The sequence below is a fragment of the Urocitellus parryii genome, chromosome 3, assembly GCF_045843805.1.
Source record: "Urocitellus parryii isolate mUroPar1 chromosome 3, mUroPar1.hap1, whole genome shotgun sequence".
Lineage (NCBI taxonomy): Eukaryota > Metazoa > Chordata > Mammalia > Rodentia > Sciuridae > Urocitellus > Urocitellus parryii.
In genome coordinates, this window is record NC_135533.1 from 163824402 (window position 1) to 163851550 (window position 27149).

At 40.4% G+C, this 27149-nt stretch overlaps 1 protein-coding gene across 3 annotated transcripts in view; it reads right to left on the minus strand.

Annotated features, from left to right (window-relative positions):
• Atxn7 (ataxin 7) overlaps positions 1–27149 on the minus strand; it is a 131409-nt gene that overhangs the window by 79489 nt on the left and 24771 nt on the right. Inside the window, exons 2-4 of one of the 3 annotated variants that reach the window (XM_026397849.2) lie at positions 20436–20523; positions 3365–3658; positions 3059–3127 (exon numbers count right to left, since the gene is read on the minus strand). In XM_026397849.2, coding sequence (XP_026253634.1) covers positions 3059–3127; positions 3365–3647 — 352 coding nt within the window. In that variant the 5' untranslated portion in view covers positions 3648–3658; positions 20436–20523. Of the gene's footprint in view, positions 1–3058; positions 3128–3364; positions 3659–4060; positions 4643–20435; positions 20524–27149 lie in introns of those variants that run through there. The other 2 variants (XM_026397850.2, XM_077795610.1) reach the window with 2 other exon arrangements.

Consider the following 27149-nt stretch of genomic DNA (forward strand, 5'->3'; position numbering starts at 1 on the left):
ACTGATTACAGGTATGCACCACATTGCCTGATAATGTTTTCATTTTTTAAGGCTCCTATGTGTTCAGGAACTAATAAAGAAATTCTAGTCAGTGATTCATACCAATTAATTCCATCTAAACACAAATTTGTGATATTACAAATATAGAATTATACAAATTATCTTGAAAGGAAAAAGGTAATTTTTTTAGTTCACTTATTTTTAAAAAGTCAAAATATAACCAACCTTTTTCTACCAAGTCAACTGTATCATTAACAAATATTACAAACTACAGGAAAAACAGCAATAAAAATATGAGAATGCAGACATACAATAGGCTAAACTGAAAAGAACTGGAATTTTATCCTAGCATTTGCTACCTGTGCTAAAAGAAGACCCAAACCACAAATAATCTTACTTCCACTCAAATCAATAGTCCCAACCTTCTTCCACAGCATTAACCCTTGGGCAGTCTTGCCACAAAGGAATTTCTTCATAAGAAAAAGAGAAAAGGAAAAACGAAATAAAGCCTAATGTGTATTTAAACAGTGGGGGTGGGGACGTGTTGATAATCCAAGGGAAACTGTGGACACTTGCCCTGGAAGGTGGACATACATATTATTTTACATACAGTTTCTACAAACTTTGACCTCTGGAAATCTATTTAAGGGTCCCAGGTTACCAACCCTTGACCTAGATAAAAATCAAATTAGGAAGTCAGGTCTGGGATTATCAGCAGTTCAAAGGGTTAAAAGCAATTAATATGTATTTAGTCATTATACACAGGTTATCTAATTTAATTTCAACCCCTACAAAAACCTTGGGAAATATGCAGTACGTTTTCACAAAGAAAACGCTACCTTCAAAGAGATGAAGTAACTAATATGAGGCTAAGCCACTTTCTCTCTCAGGTTTTCTGACCTATCAGAAACCAGAGATTCAAGGAGCCCAAGAGCCCAGCAGAGATTCCTAGAGATATTCTAAGAGGGAAAGCTGCTGATTTTCCAGGCTTCATCACACAATTTACCTACATATTTCTCTCACATTAGTACAGAGTTAATTCCAAAACATCTTTTACTTCGTTGGAGATAATCTTAGCCAAAGACAATGGATAAGGTTTCAATAAGTTTTGGTAATATTGAATGTATTTTTATTCCTGAAACATTCTGATATGGGCTATTTGTTAAGACAACATACAAGTCTACTTCATGGAGTTCTCAAGCTTAGATTTTTAAACAGCGCCCCCAAAAATCTAGTCACAAACAAATGTAGAACTGTCTGAATTTAAAACTTCAGTCTCTACTCAAAACAGGCAAGCACAAGTTACAGAAAGCCTGGCAGCTACAGCATCCTCCAAATGGTGAGAGCAGCTTGGGGGTGGGGGGGTTAGGGGATGGGGGATGAACTCTAACAAACACTAATAATTTGATAGTTCAGAAGCACACACAACCAGATCCATGGCCCTTTTGAGCCTCCAGCAGGGAGTTTAAAAAAGGTCTTAGCACTTCATGGAACACCTGCTGATAAATGTATCCCAACAGAAAAATAGAGCAAAAATGGGTCCAGGCCACTAAATTTGGTTGGGTCTTGGTCCAGATGAAGGTCCTCAGTGAAACACTAAGACACTTACTCATTCTCTATAGGGGAATTACAATAATTAGCATCCTGTTTTCACACAGATTTAGAAACCCTTTATGGGAAATGTATCCACACCCAGAAAATGAAAACTAAGAACAAGAGTGGATCAGGTCCTCTAAAGCTCTACTCCAACTGCTTCCTATAAGAGTTGCCACCTAGTGATTTTAATTTTTTAAGCCCAGGCGGGCTGCCAATGCCACACTAAAACCGGACTAACAACTGATTTTTTCTATTGCAACATCGCCAACAAGTCCTGTGCTTTCCCTCTTTCCTTTGCCCTCAAACAGTAGTTCTCCTTTTGAAAATCAACTAATTTGCTCTATGATCTGTTCCAACTGGAAGCTCTCATAGGGCTGCCACTGTATTATTCTTCCTCACAGGGCCAAGAGGTCAAGTCGACAACTGATAAAAAACAAAGTGGTGAAAGTGAAGAAAAGCCAGGTGTTGAAAACAAGAAGTAAATGTGCAGACAGTAACTACCAGCCCGCTCTGGCCTTAAAAATTTCCCAGCTGCCAACATTCTACCTACTCCAAATTCAGTATTTGGGATGCCAAGCCTCACTTAAGGCCTTTTCCTTTCTGAACACAGTGTGCCCGAGGCCTGGTGCAGGCAAATAATAGCACAAACCACCAAGACACCTAATTCATAAAAACAAGGAAATCTCCAGGACTAATCTGACAGCTTCCAGATAGCAGACATTTCATTTGTAGGCACACCTTTAGCTACACATATTTCCCTAGAGCATCCTTCCACCAAATAGCTTAAAACTAACCAAAAGTTAAACTCCGATTTCACTAGATATGGGCAGTAAAGTTTTATTTCACCATCTAAAATTCTGGCTTTCCTTATTTTTTTTTTTAACCCCCTCATCTTGCAGCTCTCAAAAAAAAAGTCTGACCAATTGCACTCATGCCGTGAAGAACCTCTGGTAGCATCTTGTACATTAAGTTCCACAGAAATAAAGCAGCAGCGAGTAAGACATTTTTTTCTAGTTCAAAATTCATTCTAATTACCAAAAAGAAACTTATGGGTCATCAGGTTTCCTTTCTAAGATACCCACTCCCAAGTACTTATGGAAATGATTCTAAAGCTGAGAAATCCTTCCTCCACTCATGTTCTCCACAAGGGGGTCACACCTGAAGGGATCTAGGTTAAACTCCCTAACCGATGATTCCCAACGCTCACCACCTAGCAATGACTGCCACTCAGGCTGCACCTTGCCAGTCTTCCACTGAAGGGTTCCAGGATGCTCCCAATTACAGGAAGTCCCAGAGACTGGATTATCCCAAATGCTCTGCCCTCCCCCTCCCTCTTCCTCAGGCAGCATCCTCCAGGGGTAAGGGGAGCGGGTAAGGTGGGCTCAGGTTCCGGTCCCTGGTCAAGCAGCAAGGAAACTTCCCCGGGGTTTGCACAGACTCCATCAGGGGGGGCTGGACTCACCTTCCCGACAGAGCCCCATGACTTCGCGGTTTTTCCCAAACTCCTTGAAACTTTCGTCCAATTCCGTCCCTAGGAGATATACACACACAGGAGGAGGGGAGAGGCAGGTCAGTGGCCAGGAGTGTGACGCACGCTCACGCACGCACGGGTAGGTGTGGGCACCTCCTCGTTCCGCAACCCAGCGAACGATAGCATCTCTGACCCCCGAGGGGGCGGGTCACAGGACGGGGTGGCGGGGGAGGGGAGGAGAGGGTAGAGGAGGGGGGAATTGGGGGGCGTGGGGAAGAGGAGGGCGTGGACACTCACCGTCCTTCCCAGGAAGTTTGGAAGCCTCGACCCACAGATTCCACGACTGTCCCAGCATCGCTTCGGGACTGGGCAGGGGCCTGCGCTCCCCGACCGTCGCCATTGCGGCGGCCGAGGTGGAGGCGGCGCCGGGGCCGCCGTCCTCCGGCCGTGGGCGCCGCGGTGGCGGCTGCTGCCGCGGGGGCTGCGGAGGCTGCTGCTGCTGCCGGCCGGCCGCTGCTCCGCCCGCCGCCGCCGCGCGGCGCGGCTCCCCCCTGACGTCATCCGCGGCCCGCTCCGACATTCTTTCCGCTCCTACAATGTAACAAAAAAGGGGGAAAAGAGTCTCGCGGGGGCCGCGTTTAAGGAGGCGCCGGGGAGTTCCGGCGGCGTGCGCGGCCCGCAGGCCGGGTGGGGCGCGCTGACAGCGCCCCCGGCCGCCCAGCCCCCAGCCCGCCTCCTCCCGGCCACCCCCTGCTCCGGGCGCAAAGTCCGCGGCGCGGGCTCGCTTTCGCTTTCGCCTCCAGCGGCCCCTCGGGGGAGAGAACCGGCCGCCGGCGGCCCGCCACCGGGGTGCTGGGTCTCCTGCCTGCCTCTGCCCGGAGGAGCCGGCACCGAGGCCGGCGCCCGGAGCTGCCTCCGCCCCAGCCCCGCGCCCAGCACGGCAGCCCGCCGCGGGGAGGCCCCAGCCGCACCCCGGGTTCTCCGGCTGCCCACCCTGCGGCCGCTCGCATCCCCGGGCCGGGCCCGGCGGCCCCGCTCCTTCCTTCCGTCCGCGCGTCCGTCCGAGCGGCGGCGCCCGGCCGGCTCCCTTAAGCGGAGGCGCCTCCCGTCGCCTCCTCCCCCTCGCCGGTCCCTCCCTCTCAGCTCGCTCCGGCGAAGTTTGCACGTCAAGCCCCCGGAGTGGAGCCAGGGCGAAGTCGGAAACGCAGCCACCTATGGAGGAGCCGGCCGGCTGGCCCCTGGGTATCACAGAGTGTCGCAGCCAGGGCCGGGGCAGAGAAGCTCGAGCAGGGAAAAGCACTTGACTCTAGTCTCGCGGGCGGCCGCACAGTTGTCAAAAAGCATGAATGGGACGCCGCCACAGCGGACGCCCGGCACGTAGGGAACCACAGGCCGGTATGGAAATGCCGCCCAGGTATTGGCCCAGGTGTCAGCCCCTCGTGCACGCGATCGCGCCCACGTGTGTGCCCCAGTGCTCACAAGTGGAGGTCACGGTTTGCGCTCGGGGGACTTGGAATTTCTCGTCTAACAAAAAAGAGACCACGAAATCAGTGTAATAGAGAGTACAGGAGAGAAACCGAGGCGATCTTTATCCGTTTACATGTTCAGAGTCACTACATCAGATTTCTGTATTTTTCCTTCCGTTGCTCCTGGAATTGATTCATTCATCCCCCAAATAAAAATCTTACCATTTAAAAATCGCATTCAGTTTTAACTTAAGCGATTGGCCTCTCCCTCTTTATTGTCTTGGGCAGGGTGAGAACACACAGCTTGGGGGAAGGTACAGAATTCCTAGAAAACATGTTTGAAAGGCACTGTTTTCCATCAGTGTTTGTTCACTAAATTAAGGCATTAGTGCACAGAACTTTACACCCCTCCTCAACCTGCACCCACACCCCTTCTTCTTAAGTGGTAGGCTAAAGATGGTAAAATAAAAGGTTACTTAATGAGCTGAAGCATAGGAAAGGCTTGAAACAGTAGCAGACCACATTGAACCCTTGCCCTAAATGTTACTATAATTAATGTTATCTCAAACTGATGTGAAAATCTGGAGCCTGAAACAAAACCAGTGATTCGGATCATCACATTTCATACTGCAGTAATATCAGCACTCCTGTAACCTGTTCAGAGCTGCTTGCTTACAGGTGTTTCTCTGACTAGGTGGGGGGGAGGTGTTTTGGGGTTTTTTTGGGTATTTTAAATCTCAAAACATCTGGTGTGGCAAAGGAGGCCAACTTCCCCTTGGAAGAAACAAAGTCCCACTTGCAGAAATATAAGAACGTTTGAACAAGAGTAAAAATTAACAAGGAAATGCAGGACTCCAGTGGAAAGGGTTTTAGGTTCAAATTTTAAATTATACAATACGTATGAATTTTTTGTTTAGACAGATTTAAGTGAAATTGCAATGCAAACAAGTTCATTAAGTGAAACTATGGATGCTTCCAGTCCTTATCAAAATACAATTGGCCCTCTGTATCCTCTGGCTCAGCATCCACAGACTGAACAACATAGATTGGAAGTACTTTTTCTTTAAAACAAAGCGAACAAAGAAACTGGCCCTGTACTGAACATGTACATTTTTTTCTTGTCATTATTCTATAACTACAGGCTAACAACTATTTTCATAGCATTTACATTGTATTAGCCATTATAAACAATCTAGAGATGTTTAAGGTTCATGAGAGGATGTGCCTGGGTAATATGCAAATACAGTGATATCTTATATAAGGGACTTGAGCATCTGCAAAATTTTGATGACTGGGGTGGGGAATTCTGGAATCAATTCCCTAGGATACTACTGAGGGACAGCTGTAACCAAAAGTAGTAGAAATGATTGGAAGTATTTAACTTAAAATTCATGTCTAAGTTTTAACTTCCTAAATAAGACTATCAAAGAAAAAATGCATGGTCAAAACATAGATCCCCTTGGGTTGGGGTTGTGGCTCATCAGTAAAGCTCACCTAGCCTGCAAGGTCCTGGATTCAATCCTCAGCACCACATATAAATAAATAAAATAAAGGATTCCCTTGCCAACAAGAAAGTTCCTAACTTTTATAAACATAGCTTGGATATCTCCAGTACAGATGTTCAACTTTTCATAATTCTGAATTACTGAAATATATGTATAATTGCATGAAAATATCCAAATTCTGATTCCCTGGATCAAAGGATACAATTTATCAATTACTTTGAATTTCGTAATTCGACATTTAAAATAAATGAGAATTTGAATATAATGGCATTTGGAGCTGCCAGTGAAAAGAAAAGTTGAGGACTACTCAGCCATTTAGTGACCAAAGGGAACTTGCTTGAATAAAGTTCTTCTGATTCTTGAAAATGCAGGTTGAGAATTAAAATAAGGGGAAGAATGGCAAATGTGAAGTACAGTCTCACTTCCTCCAGATATTGCTTGATTTCTTTTACATGTGAAAATATTTCACAGTTTACCAATGCAGGACTTCCAGCCAATGAGAATCAAAATAGCAATTTGTAATACTTCAAATTTTACCTTAACTCCTGCTTGATATCTTTTTTTCCTTCAAAGTTTTGATTGGTTTAATAAAGAAGACACAAAAGAGCATAAAATTTTAAAAAATCATCTTAACATTATAATAGTTACTAAGGGATCTTAATTATAATAGCAGCTATCAATTGTTGAGCACCTCAATAATTGCTGTAGGTGCCTTATTGCATTATCTCATTATATGCAGTCATGCCAGTTATAAATTGCATTATTTACAATGGACTGATAAGGAAAATGAGGTAGGACTCTAGAGCCAGTCTTGCCTATTGCTGGGTGTAGATATTAGCTCTTCCACTTATAAGCTGTGTCACCAGGCAGGTTACCTAACTTGCCAGTACCTCAGTTTCATAATCTATAAAATGGAGATAAGGCCAGATATTTCAGGATTACACGTAAAGATTCTTGGTACAAGGCTTAACCCAAATACTAAAAATATCAAGTATGTATATATATCAAGATGAGCGATTCAGTTCAATACTTACCTAGGAAATTTACTACCAAATTGAGGAGGATGTGGGGACAAGAAAATGACAATTAATTCCTGGCATTATCTCCCCACCCTATACTGTTTGCTACAGTCTATGCATTTTTACCATACTGTTTCATCACCCATGAAAAGGCCCTAACTTCTAGAAAAGATAGATATTCATACTTTTGGGTTTCCTAATAGTTGGAAGGAATCACCAAGAAAAGTCAAAACTGCAAGCTGATAAAGTACATCTGATTTTCAAATGTTGGCAACAGTTTTAAATTATTCCTTATACAAAGAGCACTGATCATAAACACATGTACAACAGAAATTCAAATACTTAGTTTTTTTCTACCAAACCATAATAAAGAATTTGATGACCTCTTACTTAAATCCTCCAGCCTCCATACCCAGAAATATAAAAGAAAATAGCTCATATAATTGACATTCATTTAATACAGATTATTTTAATGTAGGAGTGTGTCTTGCATGATATAAGTCAGTACTTATGCCAGTGTACTTCTGATGATGTCCTCTAGCCTGGATGAACTTCAGCATCTGCCTGTACCTTTAAACAATATACATTTTTTAAGGTTTCAGTAATGGGAACTCAATTTATCTAACAATCCCAATTACTTACCACATATCAGGCACTCTATTAGGCATCAGGGTGAACACAAAATAATAATTTCACTGAGAGTATGAAAAAGCTAAGAAGCAGGCAAAAATTCTAATTCATTGAAATGCTCATGTTAAAAGCTGTCACCACCAATTAGATTGTATGTAGCTTAAGAACTAGGCTGTCAAAAGTGAAATGCTGCCAGATTCTGAGCATTTTATCCCTTCCAAGGATGTATTTAAAATATGGTCTTACTTCACCATCCAAATTTAGGTATGTTCCCAGTAGATGCCAAGGGTAACAAGGTCTCTCTTTACAAAAAGGATTCTTTGCACAGCAGATTCACTTATAAAATGTTTTGTTCAAAGGCTGAACCCATCCAATATGCAATAAATTTTTAAAAATAAGTTTACCTTTCTAGTACCTAAATCTAGTCTAATGTAAAAAGGCTGAAACTTCCCAAAACTTTTCTAAGAAGCAAGACCCCACACAAGCCTTTTTATTTGGGGAAAACCACCAGTCCCAATACAAGATTTTAATAAACTTGACAACCAGTAACTACAGTATATTTATCTGTGTAAATTACAGGGTTGGTAACAGATTCTCCATTATCAACCTCAAAGTAGTGAAGTTATTTGGGTAAAAAGAAACAGACTTACGAAACTAGGAATGTATTAGTTATGGTGGCTTTCTATCTTCCTAAAATTGGCAGTGCCTTTGTTCACAGCCTCTCTAGCTCCTCTGACCACACCTCTCCCTTTCCTTCTTTCTTCTCCAGAGCGAGCCAGGGCGCCATTTTGCATAGGGGTATCACAGAAGGGCCTTTCCTTAGCTGCACTCCCTCTACTGAGACATCTCACAGCCTGTCATAGATACGTGGTATTCCAGCAGAGGGAGAACAGTGTGTGTGTGTGTGTGTGTGTGTGTGTGTGTGTGTAATAAATTGAGTTCATCAGCTCAGTGGCTGGACCTTCTGACAATCAAGTGCAAAATTAGAAATAATAAGGGCACTTGCAACAGTGGAGACTTAAGATGAGGGATGCCCATCTCTTAGAAGACGGTACACACACTCATTCTACACAAATGTGTCATCTGCCAAGCAGTTCGTTTTCTTAGTCATATGTGTATAATTGGGTATGAATTATACTAAAGAAATATCCATCAGTAATAGCAACGTGCTTGGAAAGACAAAAAAATTTTAAATACACATATAAAAAGTAATAAATTATAAAAGGTAATAAATCATGAAGTGTAACCAATTCATAATGCCCAGGTATTGCCAGAGATATAATGCTGACCTATTATATGGTAAACCTGATTTCAAATCTTGATTAGGACTTAACTTCTTTAGGTTAAGTAATTTTTTAAAAATTGAGAGAAGGGTTTACATTTTAAAAAAGAAATGGAAAAGTTGGACCAACAATCAGCTATAAAAGAAAGCCAACCATATAGTTTTAGTGTGCTACCTCAGATGCAATAAAATGCAAAGATCAGATACACTATGAAAAATAATTTCCTATGTCACCTTTGTACCGACAAAGCTTTCACTAAAACTGACTGTAAATATCACCATTCTTAAAGGTCCAGAAATTAAGAGCATGGGTTCTAGAGCCATCTCCCAGGATGAATCTCACTTCAACCTCTTACTAGCTGTATTGCTCTGGGGAAATCACTTAACCTCTCTGTGTCTGTTTCTTCATCCATAAAATGAATAAAATAAGAGTACCTACTTTATAAGGAACACTAAAAAAATTAATGATGCAAAATTACATTGCATTGGGCTGGGGATGTGGCTCAAGCGGTAACGTGCTTACCTGGCCTGCGCAGGGCACTGGGTTCGATCCTCAGCACCACATAAAAATAAAATAAAGATGTTGTGTCCACTGAAAACTAAAAAAAAATCTTAAAAAATTCTCTCTTTTGCATTGCATCAGCTATCAGCACCATGTCAGTCATTTAGTAAGTGCCAACTATAATGTGTCCACACTATGCCATCAGATAGTCTTGTTGAAGTGAAATAAATGAAAACTTCTCTCCAGGCATTTAAGGCTGTCTACAGGCTGCCCTCCCCTCAGCTCCACCACATCTATCTGTTGTTCGGTTGTCTCCTGTAGGTACTCTCTGGTCCAACCAAAAGATCCAATCCATAGTTTCCAAAATGCTCCCCTCTCTTGCTCTCAACTTCCAAGCCTTTGCTCATAGAGGTCACTCCACCTATAATATGGGTGAAATCCTCCTGACCAATCAAGTCCCCTCTCAAATTCTATTTGTTTAGCAAAATCTCCCTCCCACCAAGCACAGGGGAACCCCACCACTAAATCACATAATTTTATGGACTGGGTCAAGAACACATCCTCTGAAATCAAGGTGGCAATGGGAGCACTTAGTCTCCTAGGAATGAAAAGTTTGGCCTCCTAGTGGATCACTGGGAACCTGGACCTCACCTCCCAAACCCTAGTACATAGTTTCAGACAGGTCCCCAAGCTGGTTGAAAAACCCCTAAGGCTGAATCCAGGACAAACGATGCCAGGTACTAGTACAGGGTGGGAGGAATGACACAGAGGTTTCTTCCTTCGTCCTCAGCAAAGTTCCAGCTCTAAACAAAGACACAGATCCAGGAAACATGGCACCCTGATTTTCCATATACTTTCTTTGCACCCTCATCACGCAACCTGTCTGGATTTGTATTGCTACTCAAAGGGCAGATTGTACCAGATAAACTTGTAATCCTTTTCCATTCCCAAAGGAAAGCCTTCCTTTTCTTAGTAGAGGTAAAAGGGCTATAGAATTACAGATTGAACTATTTTTCAGTAATATGTGTGAATGACTATGAATGAATAGAGTTCCCTGTCCTTTCCTTCCCTTAAGTGTACACACACACACACACACACACACACACACACACCCCACAAAAATAAATTCTCCTAAACTGGGCTGGAGGTGGCAGGGAGGAAAAGGAGGAGGAGGATGAAGAAGAAGAGGAGGAAGAAAATTCTCATATAATGAGAATGACTTTTTAGATGTACTGGTCCCTAAACCTTTCTTCCCAAAAGCACAAAATTTTTACACTCTCCTGGCCATTCTAATTTTAAATAATATCAAAAATGGATCATAATAAAGTTTCTGACCTTTTTCTTTTATAACTCATAATCTCTTTTGGTCAACATAAAATCTTCAGGACCCAGAGACCTTATCCTTCTTTCCACTGAATCCCTCACCCCAAATCTGATCTAAGTGAATGAAATTCAGGAGCAGAAAAGGGGAACTAAAAAAAAAATGTTACAGGGGCTGGGGATGTGGCTCAAGCGGTATCGCGCTTGCCTGGCATGCGTGCGGCCCGGGTTCGATCCTCACCACCACATATCAACAAAGATGTTGTGTCCGCCGAGAACTAAAAAATAAATATTAAAAAAAAAAAATGTTACAGGTGAAATTCGTCTTTGAAGCTTTCCAAAGCTTCCTGCCTCTCCACTTGAGAAGACAGTTATTCTCACAAAGACTTAGCAATTCTAAGAGGGCTAGAATGTGACTTGTCAGGTATTTTTGAAAAACAGAGCCAAATAGATAAACTGTACCTCACTGAAATTAAACTTTTGTTCTTAAAGGACACCATCAAGAAAGTGAAGAGGCCACCCAGAGAACAGAGGATTTTTTTTTTTTTGCAAATCATTTATCTGATAAGAGATTTATCTGATAAGAAAAGAGAAAGACATCTTACATCTCACGTCTTTCTAAGATGAGTAACTCAATTATTAATATTGGTAAAGAATCTCAACAGACATTTTTCCAGAGAAGACAATGTAAATGACCAACAACAAAATGCAAAGAAATTTAAAATCAGTAGTCATTAGGAAAATGCCAATCAAAACTGTAAAACAGGGGCTGGGCTTATTGCCTAGCACGGTAAGGTACTGGGTTTGATCCCCAGCACCTAATAAAAATAAATAAACAAAATAAAGGTATTGTGTCTGTTTACAACTAAAAAGAAATATTAGAAATCATGCTTAAGTAAAATAAAGTCAGACAAAAATTATTACACATATTACACAATTTCATTTATATGAATTATCAAGAATAGGCAAATTCCTAGAAACAGAAGACAAATTGTTGATTTCCAGGATCCAGGGGAAGGGAATATGAGGAGTCACTGCTTAATGGGAAAGGGGTATCCTTTAGGGATGCTAAAAATGTTTTGGACCTAGACAGAGGTGATGGTTGCACATATGTGAATACACTAAAAATCTTTAAAAAGCTGCACACTTTAAGTGCAAACATCTATGATATCTTATCTACATCTCAATAAAACTATTTTTGTAAAGCCAACAGTAAAATGTGAAAAACTTCACAAAGAATTCCAGATTGACCCAATATCCCTGATGAACAAAGATGCAAAAATTCCCAATAAAATTCTGGCAAATTGTATACAAAAACATTAAAAACATAGTGCACATGATAAAGTTTAGTTCATCCCAGAGATGCAACGTTGGTTCAACATATGGATATCAATAAACATAATTCATCATATTAATAGACTTAAAAACAAGACTCACATGATCATCTCAATGGATGCAGAAAAAGCATTTGACAAAACATAGCACCCTTCATGTTCAAAACACTAGAAAAATTAGGGATAGTAGGAACATACCTCAACCTTGTAAAAGCTATATATGCTAAACCCAAGGCCAGCATCATTCTAAATGGAGAAAAATTGAAAGCATTCCCTCTAAAAACTGGAACAAGCAAGGATGTCCTCTTTTACCACTTCTATTCAACATCATCTTTGAAACTCTAGCCAGAGCAATTAGAAGAAAGAAATTAAAGAGATACAAATAGATAAAGAAGAACTCAAACTATCCTTATTTGCTGATGACATGATTCTATATCTAGATGATCCAAAAAATTCCAACGGAAAACTTCTAGAATTAATAAATGAATTCTACAGCGATGAATCCACTGAAAAAGAAATTAGGAAAACTACCCCATTCACAATAGCCTCAAAAACAACAACAACCACAACAACAACAACAACAAAAAAAACTGGGAATCAATCTAACAAAAGAGGTGAAAGACCTCTACAATGAAAACTAAAGAAAGAAATTGAAGAAAACCTGAAGATGGGAAGATCTTCCATGCTCCTGGATAGGCAAAATTAATATTGTCAAATGATGATACTAACAAAAGTGTTATACAGATTTAATGTAATTCCAATTAAAATCCCAATGACATTCTTCATACAATAGAAAAAGCAATCATAAAATTTATTTGAAACAATAAGAGACCCAGAATATCTAAAACAATCCTTAGCAAGAAAAGTAAAACAGGAAGCATCACAATACTAGACCTTAAACTATACTACAGAGCTACAGTAACAAAAACGGCATGGTATTGGCACCAAAATGGACTTGTAGACCAATGGTACAGAATAGAAGACACAGAGACAAAAGCACATAAATACAGTTGTGTCATACCATACAAAGGTGCCAAAAACATTCACTGGAGAAAAGACAGCCTATTTAACAAATGGTGCTGACAAAACTGGGAATCCATATGTAGCAAAATGAAATCAAACCTCTCTCTCTCACACACTGCACAAAAATCAGCTCAAAGTGCATCAAAGATTTAGGCACTAGAACTGAAGACCCTGAACCTAATAGAAGAAAAAATAGGCCCAAATCTTCACCATGTCGGTCTAGGATCTGACTTCCTTAACAAGACTCCTAAAGCGCAAGAAGTAAAATTAAGAATCAATAAATGGGATGGATTCAAATTAAAAAGCTTCTTCTCAGCAAAGGAAAACAATCAAAAATGTAAGGAAAGAGCCTACAAAATAGACCTCTGATAATTAATGCACCTCTGATAATTAATCTCTAGGATACACACAGAACCCAAAAAACTTAACAACAAAAAAACAAATAATCCAGTCAATAAATGGACTAAGAAACTGGACAGACACTTCACAGAAGAAATACAATCCATCAACAAATATATGAAAAAGTGTTCAACATCTTAGCAATTAGAGAAATGCAATCAAAACTACACTAAGATTTCATCTCACTACTGTCAGAATGGCAATCACCAAGAATACAGGCAGGGGCTGGGGTTGTAGCTCAGTGGTAGAGCGCTCACCTAGCACGTGCAAGGCCCTGGGTTTGATCCTCAGCACCACATAAAAATAAATAAATAAAATAAAGATTTTTTTAAAAAAGAATATGGTCAACAATAATGTTGGCAAGGATGTGGGGAAAAAGGTATACTCATACTTGTTGGTGGGACTACACATTGGTACAACCACTCTGGAAAGCAGTGTGGAGATTCCTCAGAAAACTGGGAATGGAACCACCATTTGACCCATCTATCCCACTCCTTGGTTTATACCCAAAGGACTTAAAATCAGCACACTACAGTAATGCAGCCACATCAATGTTTATAGCAGTTAAATTTACAATAGCTAAACTGCGGAACCAACCTAGGTGTCCTTCATTAGATGATTGGATAAAGAAAATGTAGTATATGTACTCAATGGAATATTACTCAGCTTTAAAGAACAATGAAATGGCATTTTTCAGTAAATGAATGCAGCTGGAAAATATGCTAAATGAAATAAGCCAATTCACAAACCAAAGGCAGAATGGTTCCTCTAATACTCGGATGCTAATTCACAATAAGGAGTGTGCATGAGAGGGGTGGGGCCCTCTAGGGAAGAATAGCATTACCTTAGATTAGGTTGAGGGATGTGAAGGGAGGGGAGGGGAGGGGATGTGGGTGTAGGAAAGATAGTAGAATGAAACAGACATATTACTTATGTGTATATGTGACTGCATAACCAATATGATTCTATAACATGTACACTCAGAAAAATGACAAATTATATCCCATCTATGTGTGATATATCAAAGTGCATAAATGCATTCTACTGTCATGTCATGTGTAACTAATTAAAACAAATTTAAAAGTTTTTAAAAAGAAGGGAAAAAAAAAAAGAATTATTCCAGATTGACTTCTCTTGAAAACAGCAGTACGATCAGGTATCACCAGCCACAGCACTCTTCAACTGGGGTGGGGGGGAGCTAAAACTGGCCCTTGAATCCATTTCTGCTATTTCCTAACTCTAGGCCTTGGCAGAAAACTTTTTGACTCTACCTCAGTTCCTTTGTAAAAGGGAGGACCTTGATAGTATCTACTCCATCAGGTTGTTACGAGAACCAAAGAACTCATATGCTTAGGACAGTCAGTGGCTGCATTTTGCTTTTCAACTACAAAAGTTTTTACAAATAAAAGTATGGCATATAACATAGCAATCCACAAGAAAGCAGTAGTAAGACCACAAGATATTAATTTTAAAAATCAGCATGCAACTGGGTGTAGGCACACGCCTTAATCCCAGCAGTTTAAGAGGCTGAGGCAAGAGGATCACAAGTTCAAAGCCATCTCAGTAACTTAGTGAGATCCTGTTTCAAAATAAAAAGGCCTGAGGATGTGGCTCAGTGGTTAAGTGCCCCTGGGTTTAATCCCTGATACCCGCCCCAAATTAAGGTGCAAAAAATACTATACACATACAAGAAAGCAGCAGTAAGACCACCAAGATATTAATTTTAAAAATCAGCGTGCAGCTGGGTGTAGGCACACGCCTGTAATCCCAGCAGCTTAAGAGGCTGAGGGAAGAGGATCACAAGTTCAAAGCCATCTCAGTAACTTACTGAGACCCTGTTTCAAAATAAAAAGGCCTGAGGATGTGGCTCAGTGGTTAAGTGCCCCTGGGTTCAATCCCTGGTACCTGCCCCAAATTAAGGTGCAAAAAATACCATACACATAATGTATCCATTTTTGTGAAACAGTAATGATGATGGTGGTAGTGATCGTGACTGATGATAAGCCTATGCACTGAAAAAGTCTTGATAACTCTCAAGAGTTATGAGGAACAGAGGGTAAAAGAATTAAAGAAACTTTGATTATTTTTTCATTGTAAAGGGGCTTTATAAAATATTTAAATTTTTAACAGTATGCTTTTATAATCAGCAGTCATATAATAAGGATATTTGATAAAAGAAAAAGAAACTCTAATTTTGATACTTCTGGTCTATGATCATAAAACTCCATCAGGTCAACAGTGGTATCACAGAGACTAGTTCCTTTGCTTTGAAACTAAATTTTCAACTTGTACTTCCAAAGCACCAATCTTTCTTCAGGGCCCAACCTTTTTCCACTCTCATTGACCATAAAAGACTCCACTCTAGCTTAATCAGCTACTTGTAACCAAGATAAGAAAAAAATATATGAAATTTCTTCTGAATACCATTATCTTTCTTTTCTTAGATAAGGTAAAATTCAATAAAATAAAATTCAACATTTTAACCATTTTAAAGTTGCAATTTAATGACATTTTAGTATATTCATGATATGGTACAACTAACACCATTATATAGATCCAGAACATTTTCCCTACCCCAGAAAGAACCCCATTCCATGAAACAGTCACTCTTCAATCTCCCAACTCATATTCTCTAGGAAATCACATCTGCTTTCTGTCTCTGAATCTGCACCTATTACAGGTATTTCATACAAACAAAATCATATAATATGTGGCCTTTTGTGTCTGGCTTCCTTCATTTAGTATGTTTTCAAGGTTTATCTATGCTGGAGTTATGTTATCAGTCTTTTACTTCTTTTTATGGCTGAATAATACAGAAGACCCCTCTTTAATCACAGTTACACTTTCTGCAGTTTCAACTTTAGTCTGAAAATATTAAATAGAAAATTCTAGAAACAATTCATAAATATAAACTGTTCACTGTTCTGAGTATATGATGAAGTCTTCAGTTATCTTGCTCTGACCTGGCCAGCATGTGAATAATCCTTTTGTCCAGTGTATCCACAAAGTATATGCTACTGGCCTGGAAGTCACTTATAGGCTGTCTCAGTTATCACAGTGTTGCAGTTATTGTGTTCAAATAACCCTCACACAGAGTCTAACAATATTTCACAATGCCTGATATTCATCTTACCTCATCTCACCAGGTAGGCAATTGTATCATATCATCACAAGAAGCAGGTTGAGTACAGTATAATAAGCAGTTTTGAGAAGTAGGGAGACCATATTTGCTTAAGTTTTATTACCATCTTATTATTTTTTATTTTATTATTATTGTTAATTTCTTTTAAAAAATATTTTCTTAGATGAAAAAGATTGACCTTTATTTTATTCATTTATTTATATGTGATGCTGAGAATTGAACCCACATGCTAGGCAAGCGTTCTACCACTGAGCCTCAATCCCAGTCCCATTGTTAATTTCTTATTTTACGTAATTCAGAAATTAACCTTTATCGCAGGTCTGTATGTATAAGAAAAAACATAGTATTTATAAAAGTGTGGTATTATTTGTGGTTTCTAGCATCCACTGGAGTCTTGGAACACATCCCCTCTGGATAAAGTAGGGAATTGCTCTATTCCATTCTGCTCTATCCCACAGTTTGTTGATCCATCCATCAGTTGATGGACATTTGGATTGTTTCCACCTTCTGGCTATTGTGAATAGTCACTTTCCTTGGTCTCCTGCACTGATCAAAAAGCAAGCTTTCATTTTAATGTAAAATCAACTATTTTCTTTTTCAACTTAGTCTGAACCAAAGTCTTCACCTTCCTCTGAATTACATCACCATTTCTATAGCTGACGTAGCAAACAATGTGCACATAACAGAATCTCACAGCCTTATTCAGGTTGACTCAAACTTTGTTATTTTCTTAAAATAGTAATTTTCGTCCAGATTTCATTTCCCTTAAAATTTTTGGAGATCCAGCAACATCGTCATCTCTTGCCTGGGTTATTATCATAGCCACAATTTAACTGGTCTCCCCATTTTTGCCTTGTCCCCTACAGCCTATCTTACTATAATGGCCTCAGTGGTCTTATTAAAACAGAAGTCAAATCAAGTCACTCTTCTTAGAATCTTCCAATGATATCCCACATCTCTCAGAATAAATGCCAAAGCCTGTTCAATGGTCACTAAGGCCACATACCCTGGGCCCTATTACCTGTCTGCCTTCATTTCCTACCCTTTTCTCCCAACTCACCACTCAGATCTGGCCCGCCTTCTTTCTGTGGCTTGAAGAGCTGATGCAGGCATCTGCTTTTAGTCTCTGCACGGTCCATTTGCCCTTCCCCAGAGAGCTCAACTTTAATGCTCAAATCTCACCTTCTTGAAGTCCTACCATGATCACTCCCATTTAAAACTTCAAGTCCCATCTCTCATCAGTGTTCCTTACCCTGTTTTTTTTTTTTTTTTGCTAATTATTATCATATAATAAATATATAATGCATTTATTTGTGTCTGCTCTCTACTATCTGTTTCTCTCATTAAAAAGTATGGCCATTATTGAAAACAATATGGAGGTTCCTCAGAAAATCAAAAATAGAAACATATAACCTGGCATGAGCACTACTGAGTATATACACAAAGGAAATGACATCATACTGAAGATAGGCCTACATACTCATGTTCATTACAGCTTTATTCACAACAAGTTAGGGAATTAACCTGAGTGTTCATCAGGGGAATAATGGGTAAGGAAATGGTAGTTTATGCACACAATGAAATATTATTTAGCCTTAAAAAAAGAAGGAAATCTTGTCGCTTATGAGAACATGGATGAACCTGGAGGACACAGACTAAGTAAAATATGGCACTCACAGAAAGACAGACACAGGATCGTCTCACTTATATGTGGAATGTAGAAGAGTTTGAACCACCAGTGGCTGGAGGTGGAGAGGGAGATGCTGAGAAAATGAGACAAAAATCTCAATTAAATAAAAGTTTTTTTTTTTCTTCTTTAAAGTGACTCTAGTTAATAATGGATCCTTAAAAGCTTCTAAGACCAGAGGTCTTAAAAGTTCTTATCACAAAAAAGTGATTAGGTATGTGGGGTCATGTATCTGTTAATTAGTTGAGTTTAGCCATTTCACACATACACATATTTCAAAACAATACACTACACATGATAAATATAAATTTTTATTTTTTTTGCAGTGCTAGGGATTGAATCCAGGGGCCTCACACATGCTAAGAAAGTACTCTACCACTAAGCTACATCCCCAGCCCAGACACATGATTTTCATTTGTTGATACCAAAAAGATAAGTGCTAATTCAATGGGAGGGACCTTTATCCCCTTGATTTGCTCATTTAGCTCCAGCATCCAGAAAGGAACACAGCATGTAAGTTGGTTGGTGTTCAATTTGGGACTTATTGGGCCACAATCAGTACTGAGAAGGGGCTGCTACTTTAGACTGGTCATGAACTTGTCAATTTCTCACTGTTCCACCCAGCCCATTTGATTCCCCTCCCTGTCAAGTCCTGCAGACTTTTTGGTTTGTAATTCTTCTTCTTTCCCTGCCACTTGTCATTCATTTCCTGGTATCACATTAATCTCCATTGCTATAATATTCAAAAAAGCATGTCATGATTATAGTTCACGGAAATCATCTCCTATTCTCCTTTTCCTCCTGGGGAAAATCTGTTTGAACACGGTAGAATCTCAGTAAATAGTTCTGGACTAAAGAGCTCCCTTGGCATTCTGTCAAGTGTGCTTCCTCCTCCCGTCTTTCCACATCTCTCCACTGCCAGGGGGTCACCACCATACAGGAGAGCACCTGGCAGACAGTCCACAATGAACACCACCCACTGTGGTGCCTCTGATACCCCTGCACTGTAGTCCTTCAGCTGAAGGCCAAAGAATCCTAAGGGCCTATTTTGAAGGTGAGGCTTCATAGCTGCTCAGTTCTTTTAAACACTGAAACAGAACTGCCACTTCTTCCTGAAGCTCCAGTTATGGTTTAATAATAGTAAAATGCTATCTTTGCAGATGAATGTGCATGTCATACAAAATGTTTCCATTTTTGCCATAGTTGCTTAAAGGCTGATTGAGACATCACATTTGTTGCCTGAGTAATGTAAGTTGATCAATTCCAGAGGCTGAAATTCTTTTGGTCTTTCCTGTTTGGATTCTGTTCAGTTTTATCCTTCAATGACTCATGTTAAAATGTATCTTAACTTGTAAACCCCCTCATTCCTCTGAGTAGATGGAAGAATGGATTTTTTTTTAATTAAAACTCTTCCAGGAATATTATCCTTTTTCACATTCTGTGAAATTCAGCCATTCCCCACATAGCAAATGCATGATGGCGATGGCGTAGTGAGAAACTCCATCAATGTGGCTGCTGTTCTCGTAATGATCCAAGGCTGCTCCCGAGCACAGGACTATCTGGCAGCCTGGGCAAGGGCACTAGGCCCAGAAAGTGTGCCTGAAGAAGTCCTGCCTGTGTGACAGTCGTGTTTGGCATTTCCCCTGCCCTTACCAGCTGGGTCTTCATTGTGTGGGAGAGAAGAGAACAAGAGCTAAGGAGAAAACCACAGGGCACACCTTTGACAACCTCCCTGGACAAAGACGGTAGGGCTGGGGAGAGAGGGAAATTCTATCTCAAACCCCTTCCTGCAACTTTAACAAATGTTTTGGGGTTAGGCTTGTTATTTAGTATTTTTTGTGTGTTGAGAAACAAACATTTAATAGTATCCCACTCCTTCAATTCACTGTCATTTTATATTAGGAAGATCATATTCAGGGTTATGCTTAAAATTTTAGATCTAACTCAGATATCTTATATTAAATACTATCATTCTTTGGTAAAACTTCAACTCTACTATAATCTTATAATTAGAAGCATTGCATTTATTCAACTTTGCTATGCCAGAACAGCCAGTTACCTTTTCCTTAGAGGGCAGGCCAAAAATCCTGATAATTTACCAGTGGATCTTCATCTGCTTTGATTGTGGATGCTCCTTCTTCTTAATTCTGTTCAGATTAAAGAAAGAAAAAAGAAAAGGGATGAAACAGTGGATAAAGCTAATCTGAAGTTTATAAATCTTAGGACCAGGGATGTGGCTCAGTGCTACAGCACTTGCTAGGGTGTTCAAGGTCCTAGGTTCAATCCCTAGCACCACCACCAAAAAAAAAAAAAAAAAAGAAAAGAAATCTGTAATCTTATTAGTTACCAGGTGTTCTGAAATTATTACTTGTGCTTTGAAATGTCAAACAGATAAAATTCAAGGCGCTTTACCAATTTTACGACAAATGTAATTCATTAATTTTTTACAATGAATTTAATTGGCTGTATTTACAATAAACTAAGAACAAATGACTACTCAATATGTACACAGATTCAGCCTCCTGGGGCTTAAAATCATTGTGTGTAATTTGCTACTAATGAGTTTTCACTTAATTTTAAAAATAGCTATTCAGAAAGTCTGCTCCTATGAAACCTGTCAAAATCACAGATGTAACACACACACACATTCTGAATAAGAATACTATTTGGAGAGCTCCCTCTGTCCTTTATCATTCAGCAGTTTAAAGAAGCAATTGTTCATACTATAGACAGGAAAACAAAAAACTCAAATCCTCTTCCTAAAAAGCATAAGGAAGCTATGCACTCTTCATAGTTGTGCACACACGTGCATACGGGTATTTCAAGTGAAATGTGGGTACTACTCAGTTTGGGGAGGATTCCCAAGGATTGGGAATTAGCAAACCAGAGGTAGAAATTGAGTTGGTTTTCAACTTTGACATGCAGCAGAAGAAAAAAAAGCAGCCAATACAGGCAATGACACAGCTACAGGGAAGATGCTGTCAAAGTATACAGCACAAGGCAGGCTGATTTCCTATGGAAAATTCCCTGCGAATACACTTCACTTCCTATAATCTTCACTGGACTATATATACCAAGGTCAGGCAATATGAATATTGCTTTACTCAATTTTTATTTATTTTCATATACTCTAAGATGATAACCCAAACATTTCTATGGCTTGGGATACTAAGACGCTAATAAAGCATCTCTTTAAAATATCTGAGTGACTGAATTCTTTTTTTGTGTGTGTGTGTGTGGGGAGGGGTACCAGGGATTGAACCCAAAAGCACTTAACCACTAAGCCATAACCCCAGCCCTTTTTAATATTTTGAGACAGGGTCTCACTCAGTTGCGTGGGTCTTGCTAAGTTGCTGAGGCTGGCTTTGAACTTGTGATCCTCCTGCCTCAGCCTTCCAAGCTGCTGGGATTTACAGGCGTGTGCCACTGTGCCTGACTTAGTGACTGAAATTCTACGCCATGTTTTATCCATTTATTCATAATCATCTTTATTGGCTTTTAAGTTATTCCTAGATCATACCCTTCCACTCTCCCTTTAAAAAAACAATTTCAGTTTTATTCACTCACAAAATGTTACTTGGTAATGCTTAAAATCATTCCTACAATCTCTATAAACCAGATGTTTTTCTCCTCCAGATTTCTAATTCTTGGCCAATCTCCTACTTTTTAAAGAATTTCTCTGATTTCCATTTTAGTGTCCTTGTTCTGCCTTCCTTCCCATAAAAGCCACTATCTTACTTAAAATGTCTGTCTTGAGCCAAAATTAATTGCTTTGCATCATAAACATTTTACAGCTATGAAAAATCACCCAAAATAAGTTACAAAATACCATGTCAGAGACCGTGTATTCAGATTTTATGGTCAAGAGAGCCATCCACCCCACCCATGGTGATGCCTTCAGAGGACAGTGGGGCACCCAGGGAGAGCCCTGCACATGCTGGGCAAGTGCTCTCCCACTAGCTGCCTTCCTTGCTCTCTGACAGCCTGGTTGCACTTCAGGCGTAATCTGGATCACCCTTTGAGATATAAGGTAGCCTGTCCAAATCCAGCAAGTAGCTCCTGACCATGATAAAGGAAGAACAAGGAACTTAAAAAGCAAGTCAGTCTTGTTTTGAAGGATAGCAGTATAAACTTTCTTTTTATGTCTTAAACCTTAACTTTTAGGCAAATCGTCAAGCATTAGAGAGAGACGGTACTCTAGGCACTAGGGGAGGCCAGAGAGGGAAGAAAAAATGCTGGAGACGAGGCCCCACAGGGAGCACTACCAAGGTGGTGACTCGATTCTATTTTCTAAATTAGAGCTGGGAAAAAAATTGGAAGCCTTGAAGGACGACTACAGTCTCTTCCTTCTATATACGAAAGGTCTGAAAGCAGGATTCCCCAAGCTGATTAATTTACTCAATGTTGAGTATGTGCTCCCTGCCAAGTCCGTAGCCTGACACCAAGACCAGGGGGGTCATGCAGCTGAGCCACTTAGTGCCCAAGTGACATGTTTTCTTTCCACCTACAAGCTTAAAATAATCTATTTTTTTTTTCTGGCTATTTTGCCTGGTGACCTTGGGGGGAAAATATGAATTTGTTCCTAATTTTCAAAACCCAGGAAGATTCACATAAAATTCCTAATTTCTAATCTCTCTTGGAAAGTCAAAAATCAGGCCCCAGGGGACAGCTCTCTTGCAGGAGGTAACTGGGCTACCTCTTGTCATTTGTGTGTGCTTTCCACAGGAAAGTGATGACCTGGTGTCATCACTTATTTTCCTTCTGGGCCTGTCTCCTGTAGGCAGCCATGATTCTTTCTTTTCCTTTTTTTCCTTCCTTTCTTTTGGTACTGGGGATGAGCCACATTCCCACACCTTTGTTATTTTTCATTTTGAGGCAAGGTCTCACTGAGTTGCTTAGGGCCTTGCTAAATTGCTGAGGCTGGCCTCAAACTTGTGGCCCTCCTGCTTCAGCCTCCTCACTCAGTCTCTGGGATTACAGGTGTGCACCACCACACCCAGCCTGAGCCTATACTGCTTTTTTCTAAGTCTCTTCTCCCCAATGAAAAATTGCAACCAAAAATTCAAAAGCAGTTTATATGTCATCTGTAGGTATATTCTCCAGAAATATGCATTAACAGGGTGCCTAACTCCATTTCTTCTGACCCCACTTACAACTGCTTCCAACCCCGACAGGTTGGTTCTCTTGGGTGAAGCAAATTTAAGAATGAAACTCCACACTCTGCACAACTTGTCTTTTCAATGGAGCTACTGGGTATCCCTCTCTTTGAAGGCCAGCCAGTCATTCTGTACCTACGAAGCTACAGGGACAGCTCTGAGAGTCACCCCACTCAGTACTGAGTGTTTGAGACACCAATGCAGAGGGTGCCATGCCACTCATGAAGAAGGACCCCGGCAACTCGGGCCCCGGCTTCAGGACCCATTTCAATTCCTGCAGCCAGTCCTAGGGCATTCCCAGCCCTGTGCAGCTCCTCACAATGGAGTCTTAACTTGTTTTTAGTCTCATTTTCTGATTCAACATCCCTACACAATACTCAATCCTTCTTCTCTTTCCAAAAGGGTTCAGCAAAGCAATGTGTGGTCGTGTTGGGGCCAAAATTCTCCCATCTCAAGCTCACTCAGTTCAAGACCTACCTCTCCAAGTTCCACTGAGGTTCACTGAGCTCCCTCTCCATTTTGCTGAGTCAATCATTTTTTCCATGAATTGTGACTCTACTGCACTATTTCACCAGTAGCCTAAAAGAGAACTAAAAGTATAATAAAAATTCCAGCAGATCTCCAATTTGTCACTTGCAAAGCCTTGGTCAAGTAGGACAATTAGACGGTCAATTTATAAAAGTACCTGATAATAATAATACTGATGGTCACTGGCACTCACTGACACTATGTCTCCAGTATTAGCACTAAGCCCTTTACTTGCATCTTCTCACCTAACCCTTCCACTGCCTGATGAAAAAAACTCTACTATACTCCTTTAGCAGGGAGCCCAGGCCTGCAAGCAGAGGCAGTTGCATACTGAAGTTGAGATTAAAACCATTCTCCATTTCCACACATGACAGCAATTCCTACCTGTCCCCTAACACCTGCTTTTCCAACTGCTTGCACTCCTTTCTTTCTACCTTCTAAGTAACTCAGATCGCAGCCTTCAGAGCCTGGCTCAGGGCTGGGGCTGGCTCAGTGGTGGAGCACTTACTTGCCTAGTATGCACAAGACCCTGGGTTTGATCCTGAGCAGAACCACCCCCAGCTCAAGGGGGGGGGGGGGGAACAAAGCACAAATCACTATAGGTGGGCTTCTCAGAGGCAGGATCAGCCACAGTTCATCCCTGTACCCCCAGGGCCTGCTGAATTGAGTCGGATTAGACTGAACAAGGCTCCGACAGGCACTCATCCACTCAGGTTAATATATGCCTGGTCCACGATGGTCTTGCCTTGCTAAGGACATGCAATTAAGTCAGAGCAATAAGAAGCTGCTCTGGCATTTACCTAGTGCTTCCTTGCCAGACTCACCTACAGACCCTGGGAAAGAGGGGAAGAGGGATGAGAAGGGAAAGTCCAGGGCTCCCAGTGCTCTCCTGAGTCTAGGGCGTGAACTGCAGGGAGGCAGGCTTAGGCAATAGAAGTTCTCTCCCAGTATTTTGCCAAGGCAACATTAATCTCTTCCTATTTCTGGCCTGGGTTATAGAATTCTAAAATTCATAGAAAGGTCTTCAGTCAAGTCATTCTTTGCTAACTCTAACATAATCCTTTAGGAAAGAAGTTAAATAAACGAAGCACTAGCAAGCATTCTACTCTGAGACCATACTTATTAACACGACCAATAATAACAACTTTCACCCAGTGCTTACCCTGACCAGACCCTGAGTTAAGTTCTTCACATGCACAGTCTTGTTTAGCCATCACCACAGCCCTGTGTAGAACACTTGTAAGAAAATGGAGGTCGATGGCAGATAAATGGCTTGCCCTAGGTCACTATCAAATGGCTTACAGTAAAAGCAGTAGCTACTGGGGTAAAAGTGATTTTTATTAATAATGCATGCAGAAATTTTTACTTTTCCACCCTTGCTCTTTAAATATTCTTTCCAAAAGGCAAGCTGGGCAGCCTATAACAAAAGATCTAAAAGATCTTTAAAAGATCCAGGGCAAATCCTTTCTAAAACGATCTAAAAGATCCAGGGCAAATCCTTCCTCTCCTAGTAAGCCATTTTAAATATTACTTGTGATAGAGTTTCCAATATCCACATTCACCTATATCCACATTCTCTCTCCTCGAGCATACCATTTGACTAAATTTCCCAATAATCACTGCAATAAGGCTCGATGCGATGCGTGATTAAGTCCTAAAGTGTGAACTGAAGTGCTGGTGCTGCTTCAGGGCTAGCCCATGGCCTGGGCTGATCTTCAGTCTCTCATACCCTCTGCTGGTCAAATGCAGAGAGCTCCAAGCACCCGGGGGAAGGAGCCAGAGAATTTCACTCCTGAACAACTGAGGGAAACCAAGAGCCTCTTTGCCAACCCACACTGAGCTGTGACTGGAGCGAGAAATAAACATGTTTTATTAAGTTGTTGAGGTTTCAGGTAGCTACAGCAGTAGGTCCACACTATATTATTATTATTATTGGTATTATTATTGTTATTATTACTGTTGTTACAATCTTCATTACCAACAGCAATAGCTATAATGTATTGAAGGCGTGCCAACTATTAGGAAATATATTTAGCTTTATGTACTTTATCTCGTTCAGTTCTATGAGGTAGGATATTATCTGTACTTGACAGGAGACAGAAATCAAGAGTCAGAGATAAAGAATTTTCTTTCCTCTAAACATATACAGCATTTGTAATCTAAAAGGTTTATTGTGTAATTAATGCAATACCCATTAAACATTTTGCATTGATGGGTTAGGTAGTTTTCACTCCTATAATTGGTTGATTTTTCATGAGTCAATAACTTATTTCATGCAGATAAAAAGCTAAGAGAAAGAGGGGTGGGTCTTACAACTGTATATTTCATACCACTACACACACTGCTTCATAAATATATATATGATGTATGTATATATTAGTTAAGAGATATAAATATGTTCTTTAAATTTTCTAATATATGTGCATACATATTACATGTATATATGGACACATATATACATACATACTTGGGAAGCAAGAGGCCAGTCACTCTGACCAATAAAACTTTTTGTTGTTGTTGCTGTCTGAAAACTTGCTTTAAATCTTTGGGGGGAATCTATCACTTAATGAACACTATTAATGAAATTTTTCAATATTGTAATTACATTTTCACATGCACATAAATCCTCAGCCCAGTGTTGGCATATAGTTGATGGTCAGTATGATCATTTCCTGTCTACTTCTCAATAGCTATTTCAAGTATAATGATGCTGCTTGAAGAAGACACAGGAGATCAAGAGAAAAATGTTGAGCCGGTAAATATATCATGATTTCAACGATAAGGAATAGTTTCCTGCCAGGTGTGTAATCCCAACCACTCAGGAGACTGAGGCAGAAGGATAGCAAGTTCCAGGCCAGCCTGGGCAATTTAGTGAGACCTTGTCTCAAAAAATAAAAAGAGGGTTGGGAGTATAGCTCAGTGGTAGAGTGTTTACCTAGCCTAACATGTAGGAAGCCTGGGTTTAATTTCTGGTATTGACACATATACACACCCAAATAGTTTCCTAGCTGACAGAAAGACTAAATGTTGGAAGTCACAGCCATTGCCCGTTACAGAACTATCCCATTCATAAAAGTCTGTCCTGACAA